General features: G+C 38.6%; 1 protein-coding gene across 1 annotated transcript; it reads left to right on the forward strand.

The window, feature by feature from the left end:
* The first annotated feature begins 2017 nt into the window (after nucleotides 1-2017).
* LOC139324452 (vomeronasal type-2 receptor 26-like) lies at nucleotides 2018-24844 on the forward strand. Its single transcript, XM_070954163.1, has 6 exons — nucleotides 2018-2539; nucleotides 6979-7248; nucleotides 11678-12535; nucleotides 13651-13878; nucleotides 17997-18123; nucleotides 23949-24844. The coding sequence occupies exons 1-6, from the start codon at nucleotides 2018-2020 to the stop codon at nucleotides 24842-24844; spliced, it is 2901 nt and encodes a 966-aa protein (XP_070810264.1).
* The last annotated feature ends 122 nt before the right edge of the window (nucleotides 24845-24966 follow it).

The following is a 24966-nucleotide window of genomic DNA, read 5'->3' on the forward strand; positions in this document are numbered from 1 at the left end:
TTGCCGCCTTTATCGCCACTGTTTATAGTATAGTTCTATTATATAAATTAAAAACATGAGATTGTTTAGCTATTCTTTATTTTTGTATCATTATATCTTCTCCTCTTTCTATCCCTAATCCTATATGGACAATGACATTTTATTAAGGACATGCAGTTATTCATGTAATTTTTAACTCAATAGCTGATGTATGAATAGTATGCCTACCTCACATCTTTCTCTCTCTGCTCTCTCCTACACAAACACACACACACACACACACACACACACACCTTTAATTCAAAGAAAACACAACAATCCTTTAGTCCTATTCAGATAGGTACTTGGAGGGTAGGGACAGTCCCTGTGATATCATATTGTCATTAGGTATATCATGACATAATTCTACAAATATTGCAAAGTTTGATCAGTGATATCTCCATTGTCTGGAGGATACTCAGTTGGAGGCTCGTTTAATGTCCTCAATACATTACTCACTGAAATGGTACTCATCTATCTATTCATGATCACCTACTTTCAAACTGTTGTGACAGCAGGACCTGGAGCAAGTGATGAGAGCCCATGTGAACAAGGAGTAGCAATCTGATCTTGAATGTGATCCTGCTGATCGTCAAACTAATACATTAACCATGTTCCATGTAGCTAGTTGACACATAGAGAGTTAAGTAAATGGTGATAGAAGATTTAGATTAGATTAGATTAGATTAGATTAGATTAGATTAGATTAGATTAGATTAGATTCTTGCTCTTTTTGGAAAGCCTAAATACATTTTAACTCATTGACTAATACCATCACTTCAACTTTACTTCCCTCATTCAAATGAGTACTCAGCAAACATACTTTAGTTTTTTTAATGACAAATGTAAGAAGTTCAAGTGCTTGGGAAGTATTATCTTGAGCTATAAGTTTTGGGATAAGGAAATTGAGTCCAGGATTAGCTACACTGTCTAAACTCTGGGGCAGCTGTGTACCATAGTGATAAAATGTCCTTATTTTCAAAAACTGAAAGAGACTTGTGGTTATCCCTTCTCTCTTGTAATGATGTGAGTCCCAGGCTCTATACTGAAAACCAATCAAACAATTAGAAAGAAAAATGAAGAAGAAAGAAGAGAAGAGAAGAGAAGAGAAGAGAAGAGAAGAGAAGAGAAGAGAAGAGAAGAGAAGAGAAGAGAAGAGAAGAGAAGAGAAGAGAAGAGAAGAGGAAAACTCCCAAAAGTTATTTGGATATTTGGATGGTCTCAAAAATGCTCCTGATTGATACAAGATCTTGAAAAAAAAAGATAGCAGAAGGAGCATTCAGAAAATGCTCATCTGCTCTTTGGGGGGGTAATCCACCAGGGTCAAGACCTGGCCTTGCGAGGGGCTGCGGCATTAGAGAAACAGGGTCAGATGTTAGGGAGGGGGCTGGAGCTCGACCTAAGGAGGGCTGTTCTATCAGTACTGTGGGTGGGAGGGGCAGATATAGTGGAAGCAGGGGGCCACATCATGTTCAGGGAGTGTGCACTCGCTATCTTCGAGTGATTGCGCACTCTGCTTCCCAATGTTTCTCTCGTTCCCCAGGATGTTCAGATCCTCAGGGACTGAGCCTCCAGCTGATGTTGTGCAATGCCACATCCATGGTAAATAAAGCCCCACTCATTTACAATCTTATTCAGGAGTGGGGAGCGGACCTGGTGGGTATTACCAAGACCTGGCTAGGTCCGGAAGGGGAGGTGCCCCTTGTTGAAATGTGCCCGCCAGGTTTCCGGGCATTCCATCAGCTGAGGGCTCAGGGAAGGGGCGGGTGGTGGCAGTTATTATTAATGAAAGCCTATGCTCGAGGGAGGCCACTGTTTCTCAGCCGGATGTGAGTCCCTCCTTGTGAAGTGGGGTCAGAGGGTGCAGGTGGGCCTGCTGATTGCGTACTTGGCTCCCTGCTATGCAACAGTGGCCCTACCCGAGCTGCCTGACGTGGTGGCGGTTGATACCCCCAGGCTTATAGTTATGGGGGATTTCAACCTGCCATCGGTTGGCGAAATGTCAATGGCAGCTCGGGAGTTCATGGATTCCATGATGGCCTTGGACCTGACCCAGTTAGTTCATGGCCCTACTCACATGGGGGGACACACTCTGGATCTGATTTTTGTCTCTGGTCAGTGGCAGAATGATATAGAAATAGGGGATTTAGTCATCGAGCCCTTGTCATGGTCTGATCATTCACTCCTTCAACTGGACTTTCAAACCACTAACAGTTGCCGTAGGGAGACAGAACCAGTTAGATGGTTCTGTCCCAGGTGCCTGATGGACCTGGATAGGTTCCTGATGGAGCTTGGGCCATTCCTCGAGGCTCTGGCTCATGGCTCAACTGAAGAACTAGTGGCGGCCTGGGAGAGGGCAGCCACTGGGGCTTTGGATCGCATCATGCCTTTGTGGCCTCTGACCCAGTGCCTATCTCAATTGGCTCCTTGGTTCTCCGAGGATCTGAGAGAAATGAAGCACCAGAAAAGACACTTGGAGAATGGTTGGAGGGCCAGCCGTTCCGAATCTGACCAAACACTGGTGAGGTCTCATATTAAGACCTACCTAGTGGCGATCAGAGCGGTGAAGTCTAGCTACTTTTCTGCTCTGATTGTGTCTGCAGATAATCGCCTGGCCACCCTGTTCAGGGTGACCCACTCCCTTCTCCATCTGGGAGCGCGGGAAGACCCCTTGGAGGGCAGGGCTGAGGATTTTGTGCAATATCTGCATGACAAAATTGCTCAGATTCGGGAGGGTTTGGACTCTGACTGGGTAGATCCAGATGGGGTGATGGAGGTGGGTCTTGAGAATGTTAGCTGGGAGGAGTTTGACCTTGTGACTCCCAAGGACGTGGGTAGGTTGAACGCGGCCACATGTTTATTGGACCCGTGTCCCTCCTGGTTGGTGCTGGCTTCCCGGGAGGTTACACGAGGCTGGCTCCAGGGGATTGTCAACACTTCTTTGAGTGAGGGTTTCTTTCCCGCTGCCTTGAAAGAGGCGGTGGTGAGGCCCCTCCTCAAGAAGCCTTCTCTGGACCCAGCTGTTTTATCAAACTATCGTCCAGTCTCCAACCTTCGCTTTGTGGCAAAGGTTGTTGAAAGTGTGGTGGCGCAACAGCTTCCCCAGTACCTGAATGAAGCGGACTATCTGGATCCATTCCAGGCGGGCTTCAGGCCTGGGTATAGCATGGAAATGGCATTGGTCGCATTGGTTGATGATCTCTGGAGGGCTCGGGACAGGAGTCCTGTCCTGGTCCTATTAGATCTCTCAGCGGCTTTTGATACCATCAACCATGGTATCATGCTGCGCCAGTTGAAGGGGGTTGGAGGTAGGGTGCACCGGGTTACGGTGGTTCTCCTCCTCCTTTCTGACCATACGCAGTCTGTGTTGGCAGGGGGGCAGAGGTCGACCTCGAGGCCACTTATTTGTGGAGTGCCGCAGGGGTCGGTCCTCTTGCCCCTCCTGTTCAACATTTATGTGAAGCCGCTGGGTGAGATCATCCGTGGCTTCGGGGTGGATTTCCATCAGTACACTGATGATACTTAGCTGTATATTTCCACCCCGGGCCACCCCAATTATGCCCTTTAAGTGATGACCCGGTGCCTGGAGGCCGTACGGATCTGGATGGGGAGAAACAAGCTCAGACTCAACCCCTCCAAGACTGAGTGGCTGTGGTTTCCAGCATCCCGTCATAGTCAGTTGGTTCCATCACTGACTATAGGGGTGAGATCTTGGCCCCCTCAGAGAGGGTTCGCAACTTGGGTGTCCTCCTGGACTCACAGCTGTCTTTAGAAGACCATCTGACAGCTGTGGCCAGGGGGGCTTTTTATCAGCCACCTGATCCACCAGTTGCATCCCTTTCTGGACTGGGATGCCTTGCACATGGTCACTCACGCCCTCATCACTTCCCGTCTGGACTACTGTAATGCTGTCTACATGGGGCTCCCCTTGAAGAGCACCCAGAGGCTCCAGCTGGTCCAGAATGCAGCCGTGCGGGTAATTATGGGGGCGACTCGATGCTCCCATGTAACACCGTTCCTGTGCAAGCTGCAGCTGTGATTCAAGGTGTTGGTCACCACCTTTAAAGCGCTCCATGGCATAGGACCTGGGTACTTATGAGACCGCCTTCTGCCTCCGATAGCCTCCCATCGACCAGTACACTCCCACAGAGAGGGTCTCCTCAGGGTGCCATCAGTTAGACAGTGTTGACTAGCGACCCCCAGGGGGAGAGCCTTCTCTGTGGGGGCACCTGCCCTCTGGAATGAGCTGCCCCGGGAGATTCGTCAGATTCCCGACCTTCGTACCTTTTGCCGTGCCCTTAAAACACTATTATTCCATCAAGCAGGGCTGGCCTAAAATATTATTTTAATGGGTTATTTTATTTTAGATTATTGGCCAAACTATTTAATAATTTAAAATTGTTTTTAACTTTTATATTGTTGGTTTTTTATCTTGGCTGTACACCGCCCTGAGTCCTTCGGGAGAAGGGCGGTATAAAAATTTAACAAATAATAATAATAATAATAATAATAATAATAATAATAATAATAATAATAATAATTTCCATTCTTTTCTTTTCTTTTCTATAGTTCTAGTTTGTTTTCTTTTGTGCACTTGAACTCTCTTTCCCCCATTTTTATTTCACATCTTCCTAAAGTTCATGGCAGTGCAGCAGTGTCTATTGAGATATGATAAACATGTTTCTTTCTGATATTTCTCAAAGCACCATTGCAAAGAATGGTAGTGATTAGAAACTAAGGATAGTTATTGTCTCTTCTTTCCAAATCTTAAGGGAACTCCAGCAAACACTGCAAAACTAAACCTTGGTTTAAGACATTGCATTCTATTAATATATGCTTAGAAATACAGACATGCATGTAGGGAGAAAAAGGATTTGTGTTTCATCTCTGATATTTCATTAGAAGATCTCCAAAGTCCCTTCCAGCTCTGTTATTCTATTAACTTTAGATAAAGTTCATTATCTTAACTTTAGATACGGTTAATGAATGGTCCTCAGTTGAATGGTAACGTAGGAGTTACTCTTTGATGTCTACGATGTCTACATATTTCAATGAATTTGTTATATTCAGAACATTAGTTTTACTTTTTTCCCCAACTATGATGAGCATTTCTCTTCCCTACACTTGCAAACTTAGTAGTCCTCTTCCAATTGTTCATAAATATTATCAGTCTGGAGATTTAATCATTGCTGCAATTATTTATCAGGTTTTTTTTCTAACAAATGAGGTCACTTTTCAAAGCCTCCCTTCTTCTGATGTCCTTGATCAGTACCTGTAAGTATCCGACTATTTCTCCCCCTCCTCATACACAGCCTCCTCTTCCCCCACATTGCCACCTAAAAGCTGTATTTTTATTCACTTTTATGCTTAAAGGTATTGGTTGCTAGTCAGTTCTTATGATCCTTTCCAGGGACCGTATTTAGTCCATTTTTACAAAGACTTAATCTGTTCTAATATTGATATTGAAATTGAGATGAATATTATTATCTCAACCATAAAATATATGAATTTCATTCTCCTCAATAAACGTCCTTTTTTTAACAAAGTCCCTTACTGAAAATAAAAAAAAGTTTGTCTAACCTAAACGCTGCAGAAGCTCTCTGGTTAATCTTGAGCTTTTCTGCCTTTCATTTCATCCAGATATAAAATAGAAACCCTCTAGGGCATATTCTAGGCTATTATACATCTAAGGTGTGAAAAGAGAGCTGGCTTCCTTCTCTCAGAAAATAGAGATAAGATATAGATAATATTAAAATCAGATAGAGACATAGGAAATTGATGGCAGAAATGTTTTGTCTTGATGTCATATGTTTATCCCCAGCAAGTTTTAACTCAGTTACTGATGACTGATCCACTAGCTCCTCTGGAAGTTGGTTATGGTTCCACTAGTCTTTCTGTGAAATAATAAAATTAGTTTTGAACTTCCCTCCTGTCACTCTGAGATTATGCCCCCATGTTCTTATGTTTTAATTAATACTGAGAATACTGCCTTCTAGAACCTTATTCACATTCTTTAATTCATTTAAAGGTTTCAGTCATGTATTCGTTTCCTTCTGCCCTCTAGGCTGAATATATTAATTTCCTCTAATATCTCCTGATATTTTTTCTCTCTGCTCTTGTAACATTTTTGTTGCCTATCTCTGGATTTGCTTAATCTTATCGATACATTTTTTTAAAGTGAGTTCTCCAGAACTGAACACAGTATTTCAAATATGGTTTGACTAAATGCTACCTTAGCTCAACATTAAGTAGTCACAACTAGGTCAGTTTTTTTCTGTTTGATACAATCTAGGGCTATATGTTAGTGACCAAATTGCAGGTGTCCAGAAGAAATCATAAACACTAATTTATATCTATCTATCTATCTATCTATCTATCTATCTATCTATCTATCTATCTATCTATCTATCTATCATCTATCTATCTATCTATCTATCATCTATCTATCTATCTATCTATCTATCTTTCTTTCTTTCTTTCTTTCTTTCTTTCTTTCTTTCTTTCTTTCTTTCTTTCTTTCTTTTTTTCTTTTTTTCTTTCTTTCTTTGTTCGATTTATATGCCGCCCTTCTCCAGAGACTCAGCCGGCTTACAATGCATTAAGCAATAGCCTTCATACTTTTGTATATACCTGCTTAGTAGGGCTTTTGGCTTCCCCTAAGCAGTGTTCTTTTTTATACAAAGTCAGCTTACTGCCCCCACAATCCGGGTCCTCATTTTACCTATCTCGAAAGATGGAAGGCTGAGTCAACCTTGAGCCTGGTGAGATTTGAACTTGCAGTAATTGCAGGCAAGTGCTGCTGGTGCTACTTAACAGCACTTTAGTCTGCTGCGCCACCAAGGCTCTTATGTATGTATGTATAATTGATATGTATACATTACAACAGCTGTCCAATTCTGAAACAGAAATATATTGACAGTTTCTAACTCTCACTGAAGGTTCATCACTCATAATTACCAGCACACTTTGGCTCTGGCATTTGCTGTAAAGGAGATCAATGAACATTCTGGGATTTTACCCAATGTTAGCCTTGGTTTCCATATCGCTACTCACTATTCTGTGGAATTTACAATTTATCATTTAGCAATGGAATTTCTATCTACAAAGGATAAATTTATACCCAACTACAAATGCAATGACCAGACCAACACAGTAGCTGTCATTGGAGGACCCCATATTAACACCTGTCTCAACATGGCAATCACTCTATGCAACTACAAATTTCCCCAGGTGAGACAAAAAATGGATCAATATGAGGGGTTCATCAGCTATTTATTATATTCAAAAGGTGGGTCACTGAAATGATAATTTGGGCAAAATCATGATTAAGAATATCTTGAAAGGACTGTCCCTTTTTGCTTGATGAGCAACATTGCAAATATCATGTAAAACTAATTATTTTTTTAAACAAACAATACATCCTTAATCATTCAGTGTTTAATCTGAGTACATATTTTGTGTCTTCTACTCTGTCCTCCATAATTTTCATATTATATTTCTATCATACCTTTATATTTTCATTTATATTGTTACATCATTGTTCCCAAATTTCTTATGTTTATATTAATTCATCAATTATCTAAATTATATATATATAAAACTATTGTTATAATTGCTCCCATACTTTAAAATACTCTGATTTTTCCTTTTCTTCAATTACCAATGTTGATCTTTTCATTTCTGCACATTCCAATATTTTCTTAATTACTTCTCTCTCTAAAGGGATTTTCTCTCCTTTTTTCTCCAATTTTGCGCAAATACAATTCTTGCTGCAGTTACAATATGTATAATCAAATAAATATTCTCTTTACTATATTTCTCTGGTAAGATACCCAATAGGAACTGTTCAGGTTTTAAATCAATATGTTGTTGTATCATTTCCTCTAGCTATGTTCTAATTTTAATCCAGTAGTTCCTTGCTTCTGGACACATCCACCACATATGATAATTCAATCCTGGTATCTGATGGCATTTCCAGCATTTAGCTGATTTATCTTTAAACATTTTTGCCAATTTTTCAGGTGCCATATGCCATCTATAGAATATTTTTTATTGATTTTCTTTAAATGCTGTAGAGATCGTTCATTTATAATTTCTTTCCCATATTTTCTGCCATTTGTCTAACTCAATTGTATATCCTAAATTCTTAGCCCATTCTATCATTGTTTCTTTTACCTATTCTTCTTCTAGCTTAATACTCAATAAGTAATTGTATAGTTTTTAAATCATTTTTTCATCTGTTCCTGTGAGTATCTCATCCAGCTCTGTCATTTCCAAATAAAAACCATACAGTTTAGCATATTTTTCATATCTTGTTTGTATTTTTAATTGTGTATGCCAATCCATTTCAATCCCTTGTTCTTCTTTCTTCTTTCTTTTTCAATTCCCCCTTATCTTATATCCCCCTTATATCTGTTAGTATATCTTTACATCTAAGAATAGTCCCCATATTAATAATATTTGGATGTATTAACACTTCCATTGTAGATAACCATATTGGTATTTTCAAATAATATTTATCTCTCACATTCTCCCATACTAATAATAATGAATTTCTTTCATAGTGTCTTTGAAAATAACTCTGCATCTTATTTTTGCCATACCATAAAAAGGCATGCCATCCCAATTGTAAATCATGTCATTCCAAAGTTAATAGTCTTGTACTTCTTAATTCATCCATTCTCTCATCCAAGTCAGTGCTGCTGCCTGATAGTATAGTTCCCAGTTAGGTAGTCCAAATCCTCCTCTCAAAGTCTCTCATCTTGTAACATCCTCATGTTAATTCTCGCTTTTTTCCCTTGCCATATGAATTTCATTACTATTTTATTTAATTGTTCAAAATATTTCTTTTCCACTTTTATCGGTATTGTTTGAAATAAGAATAAGAGTCTTGGTAATATATTCATCTTAATTATCACAATCTTTCCCATCAGTGATAACTGTAATTTTTTCCATTTCTCCAAGTCTTTTTCAATTTGATTTTTCAGTTTATAATAATTATCCTCTTTAATCATTACTCATCTTGAAGTTAATTGGATTCCTAAACATTTTACTTTCTTTGCAATCTGAATGTCTAGTTTTTCCATTAAGTCTCTCTTCTGTTTTTCTGTAGTATTTTTTCACCAATATTTTTGTCTTTTCTTTATTTTTTTTCAGTCCTGCCACATCTCCCTATTCTTCTATTTGATCTATTAATTTGGGTTCTGTTATTTGAGATTCCTCCAAGATAAATACTAAGTCATCTGTGAAGGCTTGTAGTTTATATTCTACTTTTTTGATTTTCAATCCCTTTATTTCTTCATTTTGTCTTACATTTCTATTTAATACTTCTAATGACAATACAAATAATAATGGGTATAAAGGGCATCCTTGTCTTGTTCCTTTTATTATATTAAACTTTTCTGTCATATCTCCGTTCATCATTACCTTTGCTGACTATTTGTTATAAATTGTTTTTATCATATTTATAAATCTCCCCCAAAGTCCATAATTTGTAATTGTTTTATCATAAATTGCCAATTCACACTGTCAAATGCTTTTTGAGCATCCAAGAATATCATTGCCATATGCTTATCTGAGTTCACTTTGTAATATTCCAGAGTATTCAAAATTGTTCTCATCTTATCTCTAATCTGTCTTTTGGGTAAAAAACCATTTTGATCCATGTGTATAAATTCATTTAACAACTTTTTTAATCTATTCACCATTATTGATGCAAATATTTTATAGTCAGCGTTCAACAATGAAATCGGTCTGTAATTTTTAATTTGCTGTAAATCTGTATCTTCTTTTGATATAAGAGTAATATATGCCTCCATCCATGAGTTTGTGTTCTGCCCTAGCTCCGGATTCCCAAGGATTGTGAGATACACCAATGGTCCTTATCAAAGTTATAACGTACCAAGAATAAACAAAATCCAGCAAAGGTTGGCAACCAGCCCAGAAAACAAGATACAATAAGACACTCACTATACAAAATACTCTGTAGTAATTACACATTGTTTCCAGCAAAAAATTACTAACTGCGTGCAACTTAAATAGGCTAAGGGAGTGGCCAATTATCCTTAAACCTTACTCTTGAGGAGACCTCCTCCTCCTCCTGAGTAGCCACTCCTGCCTTTTGGCAACCCTGTGTGCTCAAGCATTGGGGAGAGGCTCCTCCACTTTGCTCTCTCCACTTGAAGGAGCCTCTGGAGGTTCTGAAGGCCCTGGCTAAGTCTCTGCCTCTGGCACCACATCCTCTTCAGCCTCCTCGCTGTCCGATGCGAGCGCCAGCTGCGCAGGCTGCTGGCGCGACCCCACACCAGCTTCCTCGTCATCGGGATCAGCCACGATCCGCGCAGGTTGCTGGTGGGCCACAACAATTGGTATCTTTGAGTTTACTAAGAGTTCATTAAATATTTCCAACATTACATTATTTAGTACATCTTGTAGTATTTTATATAGTTCTGCTGGTAATCTACCTGGGCCCGGTGTTTTCCCATTCTTTTGTTTTTTTGATTGCTTCTGTTAATTCCATCATTGTTATTCTTTCATCTAGTGCTTTTTTATAATTTTCAGGTATTTTAGATAGGTCGGATTTTCTTAAATATTGTTCTATCTTTTCTCTAGCTATTATCTCTTGTTTATATAGTCTGTTGTAATACTTTTGAATTATTTTTTTCTTTTCTTCATTTCTATAACATACCATTCCTTTTTCATCTCTTAATTGGTTGATTAGTTTTTTCTCCTTCTCTTTTTTCATTTTATATGCCAACCATCTGCCTGGCTTATTTACATTTTCAAAAAAAAAAATGTTTAGAAGCTCTTAATTTATTTGCCAAATCCTCTTGTTCAATTAAATTCATTTCATGTTTTTTCAAGTACATTTGTTTTTTTTAAATTTTCTTATATTGTGTATCTTTTTGTGATTCCTTCTCCAGCTTTTTATATTCCTCTTCTAACTTTTCCTGTTTTTCTCTTTTCTTTTTATTCTTTTTTCCCAAGTATGTATTGCCAGCCCTCTAATGTATGCTTTCATTGTATCCCATACATTTTGGAGTGATGTATCTTCTTTTTTGTTTATTTTGAAGACTTTTTCCCCCCAATTCTCTGTAGTTTCCAAAATACTCTCTTCAGTTCCAATTCATTTAAATTCATTTGTCCATATTAAAAAATATAGTCAGGTTCTATATCTTCTCTTGTTTTCAAATCAAATCCTTTTTTTCAGTTCATTCTGTAATTAATTCTTTTCTTTAGATTTACTTGCTTTCCTTGCCACTCTAATACTGGAAGTGGAGAGCTGTCATAGACCCACTCTCCCTCCCATCTTTGCTCCGTTTCACTTTTTCACTTTCTATTTATTCCAAGCAGGTATGAAAAGAAACTTTAGTATAAAGAGTCAATCTCTCACCCAGATGATGCACTTTGTCTTTAACTCCTCACTTCAGCTGTGGCTGCCCCAGCTTCTTAGCAGCACAGTATGGTCGCTTTCTCAGTCGCTCGGTGTGAGAGGCTATATCTGACTAACCAGGAACTTTGCAGACTCCCTGTGTTAGTCCGTCCATGCTTCTCTTGTTCGCCGACCCTACAAGTTGTCTTAGGTCAATGAGGACCCCGAATTATTATTATTATTATTATTGAAATCCTTCACCCCTATGTTCTGACTTTCTCCATTTAGATCTCATATGGATCAGCTCCATTGGTAAATACTGAAACAGCAATGTTTGTCAAATGGATGTTCCCAGATGAGAACCACCAATTTAAAGCAATACTTCACTTATTGTTGCATTTTGGATGGACCTGGGTTGGGTTAGTTTCTATGTATGAGGAAGAAAGTAATAGATTCATTCAGAAGAGGCTTTCCATGTTTTCAGAGAGAGGAATCTGCTTTGACTTTATAGAATGTTTTCCTCCGATGATGTATGGTAATGCAGCTGCTGAGTGGATAGAAAATGTAGGTAAAATATTCAAAATGATCACGGAAAGTACAGTCATTGCAGTTATCTTAAATGCTGAAGTTGAAGGCTTGGTGAATTTGAGACTAATGATCTATTTTTTCAGTCATGATAATATTACAAAGGAGAGAATGGCCAAAGTTTGGATCATGACAGCCCAGATGGAATTCACATCCATTCTAATGCAAAGACCGTTGCCCATTGATTTTCTCCATGGTGCACTTTCTTTTGCCATTCACTCAAAGCAGCTGACTGGATTCCAACAATTTATGCAGAAGAGAAACCCAAACTTAGAAAAAGGTGATGGGTTTATTAGGGATTTCTGGAAAGATGCATTTGAATGCCCATTCTCCAAGGATATTAGAGATGAGAATGCTGAAAGGATCTGCACTGGAGAAGAGAAACTGGAGACTCTTCCTAATTCTGTCTTTGACACCACCATGAATGGACATAGTTACAGTGTCTACAATGCTGTCTATGCTGTGGCACATGCTCTGAAAGCCATGCGCTCTTCCAAACTCAAAGGGGGACAAAAAATAAATGAGAGGAAATGGAAGCTCTTCCTCCAATCACCCTGGCAAGTAATATTGGCTAATACAAAATTTGGGGACATCATCAAGTACTAGAATAGGAGACTGGTTTTGTCTTTTCTTTTCTTTTGTTTTGTTGTTTTAACAGCTAGAATGCTTTATAGATAGTTTTGAAAGCTATATAGAAGTAGTTGATATTTTCATATGAAAGATAATGAAAAAATAAAATATAAATCTAAGAATTAGATAAAGACACACAAATATGTAACATACGAACTTCATTTTATATCTAAAATGGCATGTACAGGATCTTATTCAATCCATTATATTTGACAATTTTATATGTAGAAAATGAAAACTACTTTATGACTGAATAGCATTATTATTCCTCACCAGCTTAATTTTTAAGTTACTAAGATTCAAAGGTGTCAAAGGTACATATTCAAAAGGCAACTATACTTAGTGTTACTTCCAGTGAATAACAAAGTTCTTAATGAATTGCAGAAAGAATATTTCAAGTTCTTTTTTTCACAAGTAACACCTGGAATTACCCCCAGATGGAAGAAAAAGCCATCTTGGCCTAGAATTGTCTGTCTCAGGGAATTCTACCTTGCCTCCATTAAATCTCTTTTTATGACCCTGTAATCCCTTAATTCAGGGTAGTCTCGGGCAACTGAATGGACATGAGTGTTTACTGGCCGGATGCCTTTCCTGATGCCACACAGAGTTCACAGCAGATATTTTTCCTTTGTGCCCTCATGGAGAAACAGTTTTCACTGCTTAGAATTGAACTCTGAACCTTCTAAGTAGGATGCATGGGTCTTCACCACTCGGTCACCATGTCATTCTCTATCTTGCCTATTATATGGCAAATAACTGAATTCCCCATTTCTGAAATGCTCAATCAAAGCAAAGTGATTTCTCAGATCTATCCCTTTCTGGATTTTCTGTTGGAATTCTCATCTGACAGTTTTTCAGCTGAGAGTTAAAAATGCATTTGATAAAAATATAATTTTTTTACCAGTTTGAAATAGTTTGACCAAGGCAAAATGGAAGAGCTTACTTTTCTTTAAGCCTAGGCCAAATTGAAAGAAATGTTCCCATCCCCTTCAAAGATTCCTGATAACTTTTCTGTTTCTTATCTCTTTTTTGTCATCTTCCTCTAGCTCCACCGGTTTTTGCAAGAAGTCTCCTTTAACAACAGTGCTGGAGAACAGATTTCTTTTGGCCCCAATGGTGAATTAGAAACTGGATTTGATGTCTTAAATTGGGTCACATTTCCAAACAAGTCCTTTCTGAAAATCCAAATTGGAAAGATCAACCCCAAGGCTCCCTCAGAAAAGTTCCTCACCATTTCTGACAAGGAAGCTATTTGGCCTCGCATATTTAACCAGGTAATGTCTCATTTTCCCCTTTTCCTGAAATTATTAGCCACTAATTGATGGAATAAATCAGGGGTGTCAAACTGGCAGCCACATGCCAGATCAGTGATGGGTTGTTCCCGGTTTGCACCGGTTCTCAAGAACTGGTAGTAAAAAAAATTAATCATTCGGAGAACCGGTAATAAGATTAGCTGGCCACACCACCAAACCGGTTCCTGTCCCGGTCGCCGTTCACTTACCCTGCCCATTCCCAATCTATGCTGCCTGTCCCAGCTGATGGCTAGAGGGAAAAAAAACTGTTTAAACTCTTGCCGCAGGGCTTCAAAGGGCCACCCTACAGCTGATCAGTGTTAAAAGAAAACAAATGAGTAGACCGGTGCCTGCAAAAATAGAAAAACAGCCCCTTTCAGCTTCAGCATAGGTTAATTAGCACAAGTTGATTAGATCGGCCTCCCGACTCTCAGCTGATTTGCTCTCAGCTGTTTTGCTCAGGACTCTGTTCTGTTGCTAGCTTCAAACAGTGCTGGAGCAGATTTTTTTCCCCCTACCTATGCTGAAAAAACGAAACTGAAAGTAAAGCAGGGTCTTTGCTGCAATGTGACAAAATGAGGCAGAGAGAGATTTTTTTTTCCTCACCATAAAAGGTAGGTGCAAAACTGCAAACAATGGGAAATTTAGGGCAAAAGAGGAGAGTTCAAGATTTTAAAACACAAAAGAAAAAAAGCTCTATTTAACTAGGGAATTGGAATAATTGAGATACTATTAATTGTATATTGTGTTGAAAGCAGAAATGGTTAAGTTGTGGTTTGGAGGAATATATGGGGGAAATTATTTGGTTTATTATTATTGGTAAATATAATTAATAGATTTGTAAGAAATTGGATTGCATGGAAATAATTGGAATATTCATGTTCATATTGATTAATATACAAAAAAGATAGTTATATAACTAATTGATTTATATAAAATGTTGAATTTGTATTAAACAACTGTAATATTACATAATTAACCAATGTGAGGATGGATATAAAAATAGATGACAATGGGAAGGGGTATAATATAGAATAGAAGGGAAAAATTGAATTTGATTAAGATTAGAGATGAGGATGAAGGGTAATATTGGTTTTTTTTAAAAAAAATAGATGAGGAATAAATATGGCAAAAAGGAAATATAGAAATTGTAAATTTAATTGAAATGACTAAACACTGTTTAAATTTGTGAACTGGCCAAATACTCTGTTCAAAGAAAATATATTGTATGTGTGTTTCTAATTATTGCTATTTATTCATATTTGTTCTCTTTTATTCTTTAAAGTTTAACAATTCATTCTTTATCTTAATATCTTTATATTTGTTTGGATTTCTTCCTTTTCATCTTTTTTATTGTACAGCCTCAAACCTACCACCTCTCTCTTTTCTTTCCTTCTTACTTTCTCTTCCCCACCCTCTTCTTCTCCTCCCTACTTCCTCTTCCTTTCTCCTTCTCCTCCTCTCTTCCTCCCTCTTTTACCCTCACTCCTACTCTAATTTCCTTTCCCTTCCTTCATCCCTCTCTATTGCTGTATATACTTTTATGCATATGGATTACTCAGAGGGCTGAAAAAGTTGTTTTTGACTGGTCCTCGCACTTTTGACCAGTCCTCGAACTTACGACTGTCCTCACATTTTACGTTTTTGCCCTATCTTGTCACCATGGTGAAGAGAAGCAGTTGTGAAATGAGTGACACGGTTGTTAAGAATGCTGCAATGGGTATAAATGATGACCAGTCATAAGTGCGAAGACCGGTCAAAAGTGCAAGGACCTGTCAGAAATCACTTTTTTCAGCCCTCTGGGTAGTCCTTTTGTGCATATGGACTACTCAGAGGGCTGAAAAAGTTATTTTTGACTGGTCCTCGCACTTTTGACCAGTCCTTGAACTTACGACTGTCCTCACAATTTACATTTTTGCCCTATCTTGTCACCATGGTGAAGAGAAGCAGTTGTGAAATGAGTGACATGGTTGTTAAGAATGCTGCACAGGCATAAATGTGAGGATGGTCATAAGTGTGAGGACCAGTCAAAAGTGCGAGAACCTGTCAGAAATGACTTTTTTCAGCCCTCTGAGTAGTCCCTATACACATAGCCATGGCCACCCGGTCACATGACCAGCTAGCCACACCCACCCAGTCACATGACCTCCAAGCCACACCCACAAAATAAGCCATACCCACACATTCAAAAGAATATATCATGATAGATCACTTGACGGCAACAGGATGCCACAATTTTGATGCCCGTGGAGTAAATGATTAAACAATCACAATCACAGCAACATTTGGAGTAAGCAAGCATTTAGCAGTCTGTATGCTATTCATTGAAGTTACAATGACACTGAAAAAAAAATATGTATGACCACTGTTCACACTTACAACCATAGGAGCATCCTCATGGATATGTGAGTGAGTATTTTTTTCTTTTGAATGTGATCTGAAGACAAACTTCTAAAGTCAAAGAGATGTGTGTGTGTATGGAGGGGTGTCATTGGTCCTTCTTGAGTTTGTTTGCTTTCTTGCAGACATTTCATTACTCAAGCTAAATAACATCATCATTGTGGTACCAAGTTCAGAGAGCATCAAGCACCCCTCATTTCAGTCCAGAGCTACAAATGTTCTTCTTTACTGGGATCAAAGAGATAGCTTAAGATTTCTATGTCCAAAGTATTTCTGTAGTTCCAATGCTAAGCTATCTTAGTATACAGGATTTCTTTCTAAGTACATTTGCAAAATACTTTAGAGGTGTATGTACCTTAAGATAAACAAAATTTATTAAAACAGGATGATTTTTTTTTTAAAAAAATACTAATTTCATGATTTCAGTACTTTAGAATTAACTTTTTAATAACCTCCTCTGAAATAGGGGATGGTTGATCAAATTGTTTGATTAGAAAAAAATTAATATCGACATATATAGCTTTCTGGAAACCCCTGACAACACTTTTTGCATGAAAAAAGAAACAATGCATTTATGATCTGTAGTTTCAATGATTTAAGAAATGGATAATCCTAGAATAAGAGATGACTTTGTAATAAATCTTGTCCTGCTGAAAAAATAAATAAATTGGGAGCTGCTTCTTTCTTTTTTTTAACCAGTTTTTAAAACTTTTGTTATTTCTTTCTTTCAGATTTTCATCATATTTTTTATTCTGTATTAGTTCATTAGTTTCTACATTCCATTTAAAGCTTTTAATAAAATGTTTTCAAAAAAAAGAAGAGGAAGATAAAATTAGAAAATTTTTGCAGAAGACTTTAACTGTCTATCTAGCTACATAATTAACTAACTAATCCAAGTTTTTGTCTGATCATTGAAATAGCCTGCATTGATTCTTGTTTCTGGAATATATTTCATTTTTTAAAAATTTTTATTTAATTTTGTTTATTAAATTTGTTTCCCACACATCTTGCCTCCATGCAACTCTGGGTGGCTTAACCCATAAATATATGTATAAATATGCATAATCACATTAAATATATTGCATTCATATCAAAATGTATTTGAATGAATGATTTTTAAAAAAATGCTATCTATCTATCTTTCATCTATCTATCTATCCATCCATCCATCCATCCACCCACCCACCCACCCACCCATCCATCCACCCACCCACCCACCCACCCATCCATCATCCATCTATCTATCTATCTATCTATCTATCTATCTATCTATCTATCTATCTATCTATCTAATCTATCATCTATCTATCTATCCGTCTAATTAAAATGCAGCACCATTCCCACAAAGATTGCACATTACCTATAAAATTCATTCAAGGGGAAGAGTATGCATGTATTATTTCTAAAAATAAAATATGAACTAATCAGTGAAAGAAAGGATATGATAGAAAAAAAACTTCCTTATCTGTTTCTACATTTGTAACACATTCATTTATCTATAATTTTATATAGATAAATTTTATGTTTATTATTTTTTAAGGGATAGTAATTCCAATAGTGGTTTACACCAAGAAGAAAACTGGAACATGCAACACCAATGCTTGGACTAAATATAAAGAGTTTGTACATGTATAATTGATGAAAAGAATAATCTGACAAAAATAAATTTTTGTGTGAATTCTCATTTTATTTATGAACAGGCATTACCTCTTTCCATCTGTAACAAGGAATGTCCTCTTGGCCATAGCAAGATAAAAGTGGAAGGGAAATTATCTTGCTGCTATGACTGTAAAATATGTCCAGAAGGGAAGATAGCTGACCAATTGGGTAAGCAAAGGAATATATTAAATGTATCAATTCTATAATAAATATAAACGGGCTGAATTTTAATATTAGATTCAGAATAGAGCTGGAAGGGACCTTGGATGTCTTCCAGTCCAATCCCTTGATCAAGCAGGAGACCCTACACCACTTAGTTGAATGCCATGCTGAAGTCTATACTATATATACTATAGTCTCTACTATAGGTATCTCCACATCATTTCACAGGTCTATTAATTTAGTCACTTTGTCAAAGAATGAAATAAGATTGGTTTGGCATGATCTGTTTTTAACAAACCCATGCTGGCTTTTAGTTATAACTTTATTTGTTTCTAGATGTTTGCAGATTTGTTTTTTTTATTATCTTTTTCAGTATCTTCCCAGGTATTGATGGTACACTGATTGGCCTGTAGTTTCCTGGGTCAGTTCCTCCCCTTCCTTTTTTTTTTCAAGATGGGAACCCCATCAGCTCTTTTCCAGTACTAAGGTAATTCCCCAGTGTTCCAGGATTTTTGAAAGACATGGCACAATGTTTCTGAGATAACATCTGCCAGATCCTTCAGAACTCTGGGGTATAAACTATCAGGTCCCAGTGATTTGTCAAGATCAGATAGTTATTCTCTAACCATTTTCTTACTTATTTTAGTTCTTATTTCTAGTCTGTCTTTTACAGTTAGGTTTTTGGTAGGTTGAACTACTGTATAGTTTATTTTTGCTTGAAGACTGATGCAAAGAATGAATTAAGCAGCTCTGCTTTCTTTCTACTGCCTGTTACTTCCTTGCCATCTTTTCTCTTTAGTGGATCTACTGTTTCCTTGACATTTTCCTTGTTATTTAGACATTGAAATAAACTTTTTAAAAATTATCTTTGACTTTTCTTGCAAATCTTTGTTCATTCTGAGCCTTAGCTTTCCTGACTTCATCTTTGCAGATTCCAGCTATATGCTGATATTCTGCATTAGTTATGTGTCCCTCTTTCCATTGTTTTTCTTCTTGTCCTTTTTGTCTTTTAGTTTATCAAAAAGATCTTTGTGCAATCATGCTAATTTCTTCTTGGATTTCTTGTTTTTCATTTTCAGTGGTATTGTGCTATACTGGGCTTTTATGATAATATTTTGCAGAGTTCCCCACACTTCTTGAGTTGTTAAAATCAGCTCTTTTATAGTTTAAGACACTAATTGTATTAGATTCTATTGCTTCTGTTTGCATTATATTGAATTCCAATATGACATGGTTACTCTCACCCAAAGTTCTGGCAATTTCAACTGCCTCTATCACTTGTTCTCTATTAATAAGAACTAGGTCTAGTATAGCTTTTCCTCTACTTCCCTCCTCTATCTTTCAGATGGCAAAATTGTCAGCTAGGTTGGGTAGGGATCTGTTTAATTTCCTATTTGCTGCAGAGGTTTTCTTACAGTTGATATCAGGGTAATTAAAGTCTCCCATTACTACAGTGACATATTCCCTACATAGATTTGTTACTTGTTTAGCAAGAAGTTCATCTATTTTTTCTGATTGGTTGGGTGATCTGTAGTATATGCCTATAGCAAAGTCATTCTTTTTTTCCCTTTTATATTGACCTATATGAATTCTAGGAGGCTTTCTAACTTCATCTTTGCAGGCTCAGGCTATTTGCTGATATTTTGCCTTACTTATGTGCCCCTCTTTCCACTTTTTATACTTCTCCCCTTTGTCTTTCAATTTATCAGAGAGGTTTTTATGCAGCCATGCTGGTTTCTTTTGAGAGCTGTTGTTTTTCTTCTCCACTGGGATTGTGCTAGACTGGGAGATATAGTGATCTGTAGAGATGTAATGATCTTTTATATATAAAACACAACTCCAACTCCTCTTTTGTTAGGTCTGTTTCTTTTAAATAGTTTGTATCCTTCCATCAGTACATTCCAGGCATAAATTTCCTCCCACCATGTTTCAGTATAGCAACTATATCATATTTAACTTCATGTATTAGTATTTCAAGTTCACCCTGTTTGTTCCCTCAACTTTCAGCATTTGGGTATACGCATTTGAGTCCTTTATGCAGACCATGGTCACGGACCGTGACGGCGAACCTATGGCATGAGTGCCAGACATGGCATGCAGAGCCTTCTCTGTGGGCACGCATGCCGTCACCCCAGCCCAGCTCCAATCATGTTTCTCCATTGCGTTTCACTCAATCAATTCTAATTCTCATGAAAGAAAAAGATCTCGCAAAGTTGGAATTGATTGAGTGAACTTTTTTACTCGTGCACTTCACAATGGGGGAGGTGGAGTTCCGTCTTCCTCCTGAAGCCCATTACGATGTGGAGCCACAATGTAACCCATGCAGCTCTTTCACCCCTCTGCTGAGGCTCCCTGTCACCCTGTCACAGCAGAGGGATGAAAGTGCTGTCGCCTGGTCACAGTGGTGGCAATGGGTGGAGTCTTAGTGCAGGAGCGAAGTGCCCCTGTACTTGCCTTTGCATGGCAACAGAATTCTGCCTTCATCATGGTACATTTGCTGTTGCTGCCAGACAAGATGGCTGGGAGAGTATGGCAGGACTGTATCTTGTGGTGTGTGGACCATCCCCCAAAACATAGCCTTCCAGCTCTCATCAGTAGGACCAAGAGAAATAAGGGGATGTCATGGGGAAGTGCTTGCCTCCCCCACCCAAGCACTGAGCACAAAAGCCCAGCAGGGGTGTGGCTGGCCCAACAGAAGAACTCCCATTGGGAGTCGGATGGTGGAGAGGCCTGGCCTGGCTCTTACAGCTGTCCTGCTGTTTGGCACCTCCAGACACAAGCTGGCACCTTTGAGGAAGCCAGGAAGCAATGTCTGTGGACATGTGTGTGTGTGTGTGGGGGGGGAGCGAAGTCATCAGGGCTGCTGCTCCTCACCTCCTCAGCAAGCCAGCCCTGGAGGAGCATGGAGAGTTGCGGGCCGAGTGGCAGAGCATCAGAAGGCACGCTCCTACATCGCCCCAACATGCATTTCCAGCACGCTCCCCTCTGCCCCGAAGTGGGATTGAGCGGGGGGGGGGGTAAGGGAAAGGGAGCAGGGAGCAGGGAGCAGGGGGAAGGGTAGGGGGGCTTCTAGGAGGAGAAGCCCGGCTGGCTTTCCTTTTGGCGTGGGGTGGGGGGAAGACCCAATAAAAATCCAATTTCCCCCAATAAATGGGATAAATAAAGGTCCAGAGTCCAAAAGGGGGGCGGGGTGCTTGTCAGAGGATCAGAAAAGAAATCAGTTGAAATCTGGGCAGGAGGCTATTCAGAGAGGGATCTCCCTGGGTCTCTTCTTCCCTCCCCTTTAGATTCCCCCCTCCTGGCTTTCTTTCCTAGCCTCATTTTAAGGGGAGCGGAAAGCAAGGTGGGACAATAGTAGGTAAAAGGCTGTGAAGGGGTTAAGGTTAGGGTTTACTAAACATGGGGATGGAGAAAAGATACTATTCCTTTCCCAAGGACCCAGGGAAAGTGGAATAAAAATATGTGTGTGTGTGTGTGTGTGTGTGTGTGTGTGTGTGTGTGTTTGTGTGTAAATTACAGCCCGGGATAGCTTCAGCCACAAACAACAACTACTTTATTTTCACTGAAAGCTTCTAATGCTTCTAACACAGCATTCTTTAATAAATACCAACAATAATGAACCATAATATACAGGATTAAAGGAAGGAAGGTGAAATCAGAGGAGGAGGTAGGTAGGTAGGAAGGGAGGGAGGGAGGGAGGAAGGGAGGGAGGGAGGAAGGAAGGAAGGAAGGAAGGAAGGAAAGAATAAGGATGTGATGGCCCTCCAGAGGCTACTGCACTACACTTCCATCATTGCTGAGTTGTGCTGTTAAAGAAATCCAGTACCACAAGGGAGAAGTCAGGTTGTGAAATTCCTCACAAAACCTCATTATTCAGGCTAAATTGCCATGTTACATAATGCAATGTTGGCATGTGATAAATAAGTAGGTTTTGGGTTGCAGTTTGGACTCTTGGTCCCTAAAAGGTTCGCCATAACTGGTCTAGGAAATTGAAGTTCTCTTGATGAGTGGTTCATTTCTAAAATAGTTTGTTCCCTCATTGGATTTGGGAAGTATAGATGAAAACACCACTTGAGCTCTTAATTCTTTAATTTTCTTATTATGGCGATTGAACATACTGATATGAACAATGAAATCTTTGAATTGCTTTTTTTTTTTCTTCATACGTCAGTAAGCTACTTGATGATAAAACCAATCAGTTCATTCTAAATTGGATTAACAATAGATAACCTCAGAATTGAATTCTCCTGTTGTATGTTTGCTTCAAAAATTATAAACAGTTTTTACAAGAAACTTTTGTCCTTTGTTTTTGGAAGTGAAGGTAACTTTGCATTGGTAACTTTTTCCCATGGTTTCAACCTGTTTGTTCTTCCTATTTTACCTAGAAGATTGATTGATTGATTTTATTTCTCCCGAAGGACTCAGGGCAGTGTACAGCCTGATTAAAAGCACAAGACAAACAGAATTTAAAATAAATTAAAATTATTAAATGATAGGCTCAATTTAAAACCCCAAATTTAAAACCCCATTTTTAAAACCCAATTAAAATCTTTACCTTGATAGCCCAGCCTGGAGGAACAACAAGGTTTTGAGGGCACAGCGAAATACACGGAGATCAGAGATTGATTGAATGATTGACTGACTTTGAATTTATAAGATTGCCTATCTCATATAATAAGGTGGCTTACCTCAACCTTTAAAAATGCATTTAAAAAAAAAATCATGAGGTGTCAGACTAATCAGCCTCACCCATCCTAGTCCAACACATTAGGGAAACAACAAGGATTTCCCAGCCTGCCACAAGGATAAAAGTTTAGAAATGCCTCATAATTCAGGTAGACAAGTGTTGGACAATCCTTGACACTACAGACCAGATACAACTCCAAACTCCCATATGACAACATTTAACATACAAGAACTGGGGCATGCCTATCAATCTGAGTTATTGAGAAAGATAAATACCATTGACCATGGTCTCACATATTTATTTATTTATTTATTTATTTATTTATTTATTTATTTATTTATTTATTTATTTATTTATTTATTTATTTATTGTTTAAATTTGTATACCGCCCTTCTCCCGAAGGACTCAGGGCGGTGAACAGCCAAAATTAAAATACACACAATATAAAATTTAAAATAATTTAAAACAGAATTAAATCGAATTGTCTTCCCAAAAATTAAAACCCGTTACCCTTAAAATAACCCATTAAAATTTTAAGCCAGCCCAGCTTGCTGAAATAGGAAGGTCTTCAAAGCTCGATGGAAGGTCCGGAGGTCCGGGATCAGTTGTATTCCTGGGGGTAGCTTGTTCCAGAGGGCAGGTACCCCCACAGAGAAGGCTCTCCCCCTGGGGGTCGTCAGTCGACATTGCTTGACCGATGGCACCATGAGGAGGCCCTCTCTGTGGGAGCGAATTGGCCGGTTGGAGGTTATCGGTGGCAGAAGGTGGTCTCGTAAATAACCGGGCCCTAAGCCATGGAGGCTTAGGCAACATATAACTTGATCCACTGACATTCATGGACATAATGGTGATAACCAGCAAACTGAATTGCCCATGGTAAGCAACTAGGATCCAGTATAGCTCATGCAGGAGTAGTAGAACAAGTGAGTTATAGAGCACACATAGTGTAAGCCCATGTGACATTACATTGCAGACAAGTTATTGCTTTGAAATGGTCTTTAAGGGCAGCACCATATAAAGGGCAATTCAGTAATTGAGATGGGAACTCACTAAATGTACAGAATGCTGTAAAATCAGGGCATACTGAAAATAAAATGATGACACTTCAAAATATTAATGTTTCTATGAATTGTTTCTTTTTCAGACTTAGATGATTGTTTCCCATGTCCAGAGGATCAATATCCAAACAAGGATCAGGATAGTTGCCTTAAAAAAACTATAATTTACTTAACTTATCAAGAATCTTTGGGGATTTTTTTGGAAGTAATTGCAGTCTTCTTTTCTGTCCTCTCAGCTCTGGTGCTGTGGATCTTCATTAAACATCAGGAAACACCTATTGTGAAAGCCAATAACAGGAACCTCACTTATAACCTTCTTGCTGCTCTCCTGCTCTCTTTCCTTTGCACTTTGCTCTTCATTGGGCAACCTGACCAAGTGAAATGTCTCTTGCGACAAACTGCTTTTGGCATCCTCTTCTCTGTAGCCCTTTCTTGTGTATTGGGAAAAACAATCATAGTGGTCCTTGCTTTCATGGCCACCAAGCCCGGATCCAAAATAAGGAAATGGGTGGGGAAAAGGCTGGCCACCAATATTGTCTTATCTTGCTTCCTGGCTCAATTCATCCTTTGTATAGTGTGGCTGGCAATTTCTCCCCCCTTCCCAGATTCTGACACGTACTCCATGGCAGAAGAAATTGTTCTGCAATGTAATGAAGGTTCAACAACAATGTTTTATACAGTCCTTGGCTTTTTGGGGTTCTTGACTGCTGTCAGTTTCACTGTGGCCTTCCTAGCTAGAAATTTACCTGACAGCTTTAATGAAGCCAAATTTATCACCTTCAGCATGTTGGTCTTCTGCAGTGTTTGGGTGTCATTTGTTCCAACCTATCTGAGTACCAAGGGAAAATACATGGTGGCTGTGGAGATCTTCTCCATTTTGGCTTCAGCAGCTGGATTACTGGGCTGCATCTTTTTCCCAAAATGCTATATCATTATTTTGAGACCTGATCTAAACAAGAAGAAGCAATTAATGAAGAAATGAAAATCATTTCAACATCAGACCCTACGTAGAAAGCTGAATTGGTCACTTTTAGCACATAGTTTTTTCCCCCGTTTGTATTTCTGTATTCTTCCCTCCATCATCACATCAATATGATATGCAAG

The sequence above is a fragment of the Pituophis catenifer genome, unplaced genomic scaffold (assembly GCF_029215685.1).
Source record: "Pituophis catenifer annectens isolate HBS135680 unplaced genomic scaffold, rPitCat1.0.hap2 SCAF_15, whole genome shotgun sequence".
Classification (NCBI taxonomy): Eukaryota; Metazoa; Chordata; class Lepidosauria; order Squamata; family Colubridae; genus Pituophis; species Pituophis catenifer.

Excerpts from the sequence above, each read along its gene's own strand:
- LOC139324452 (XM_070954163.1), top strand. The coding sequence starts at position 2,018 with ATGTCAATGGCAGCTCGGGAGTTCATGGATTCCATGATGGCCTTGGAC. Across the intron at positions 2,540-6,978 it reads CCGAATCTGACCAAACACTG|CACACTTTGGCTCTGGCATT; the intron begins GTGAGGTCTCAT and ends CATAATTACCAG. Across the intron at positions 7,249-11,677 it reads GCAACTACAAATTTCCCCAG|ATCTCATATGGATCAGCTCC; the intron begins GTGAGACAAAAA and ends TTCTCCATTTAG.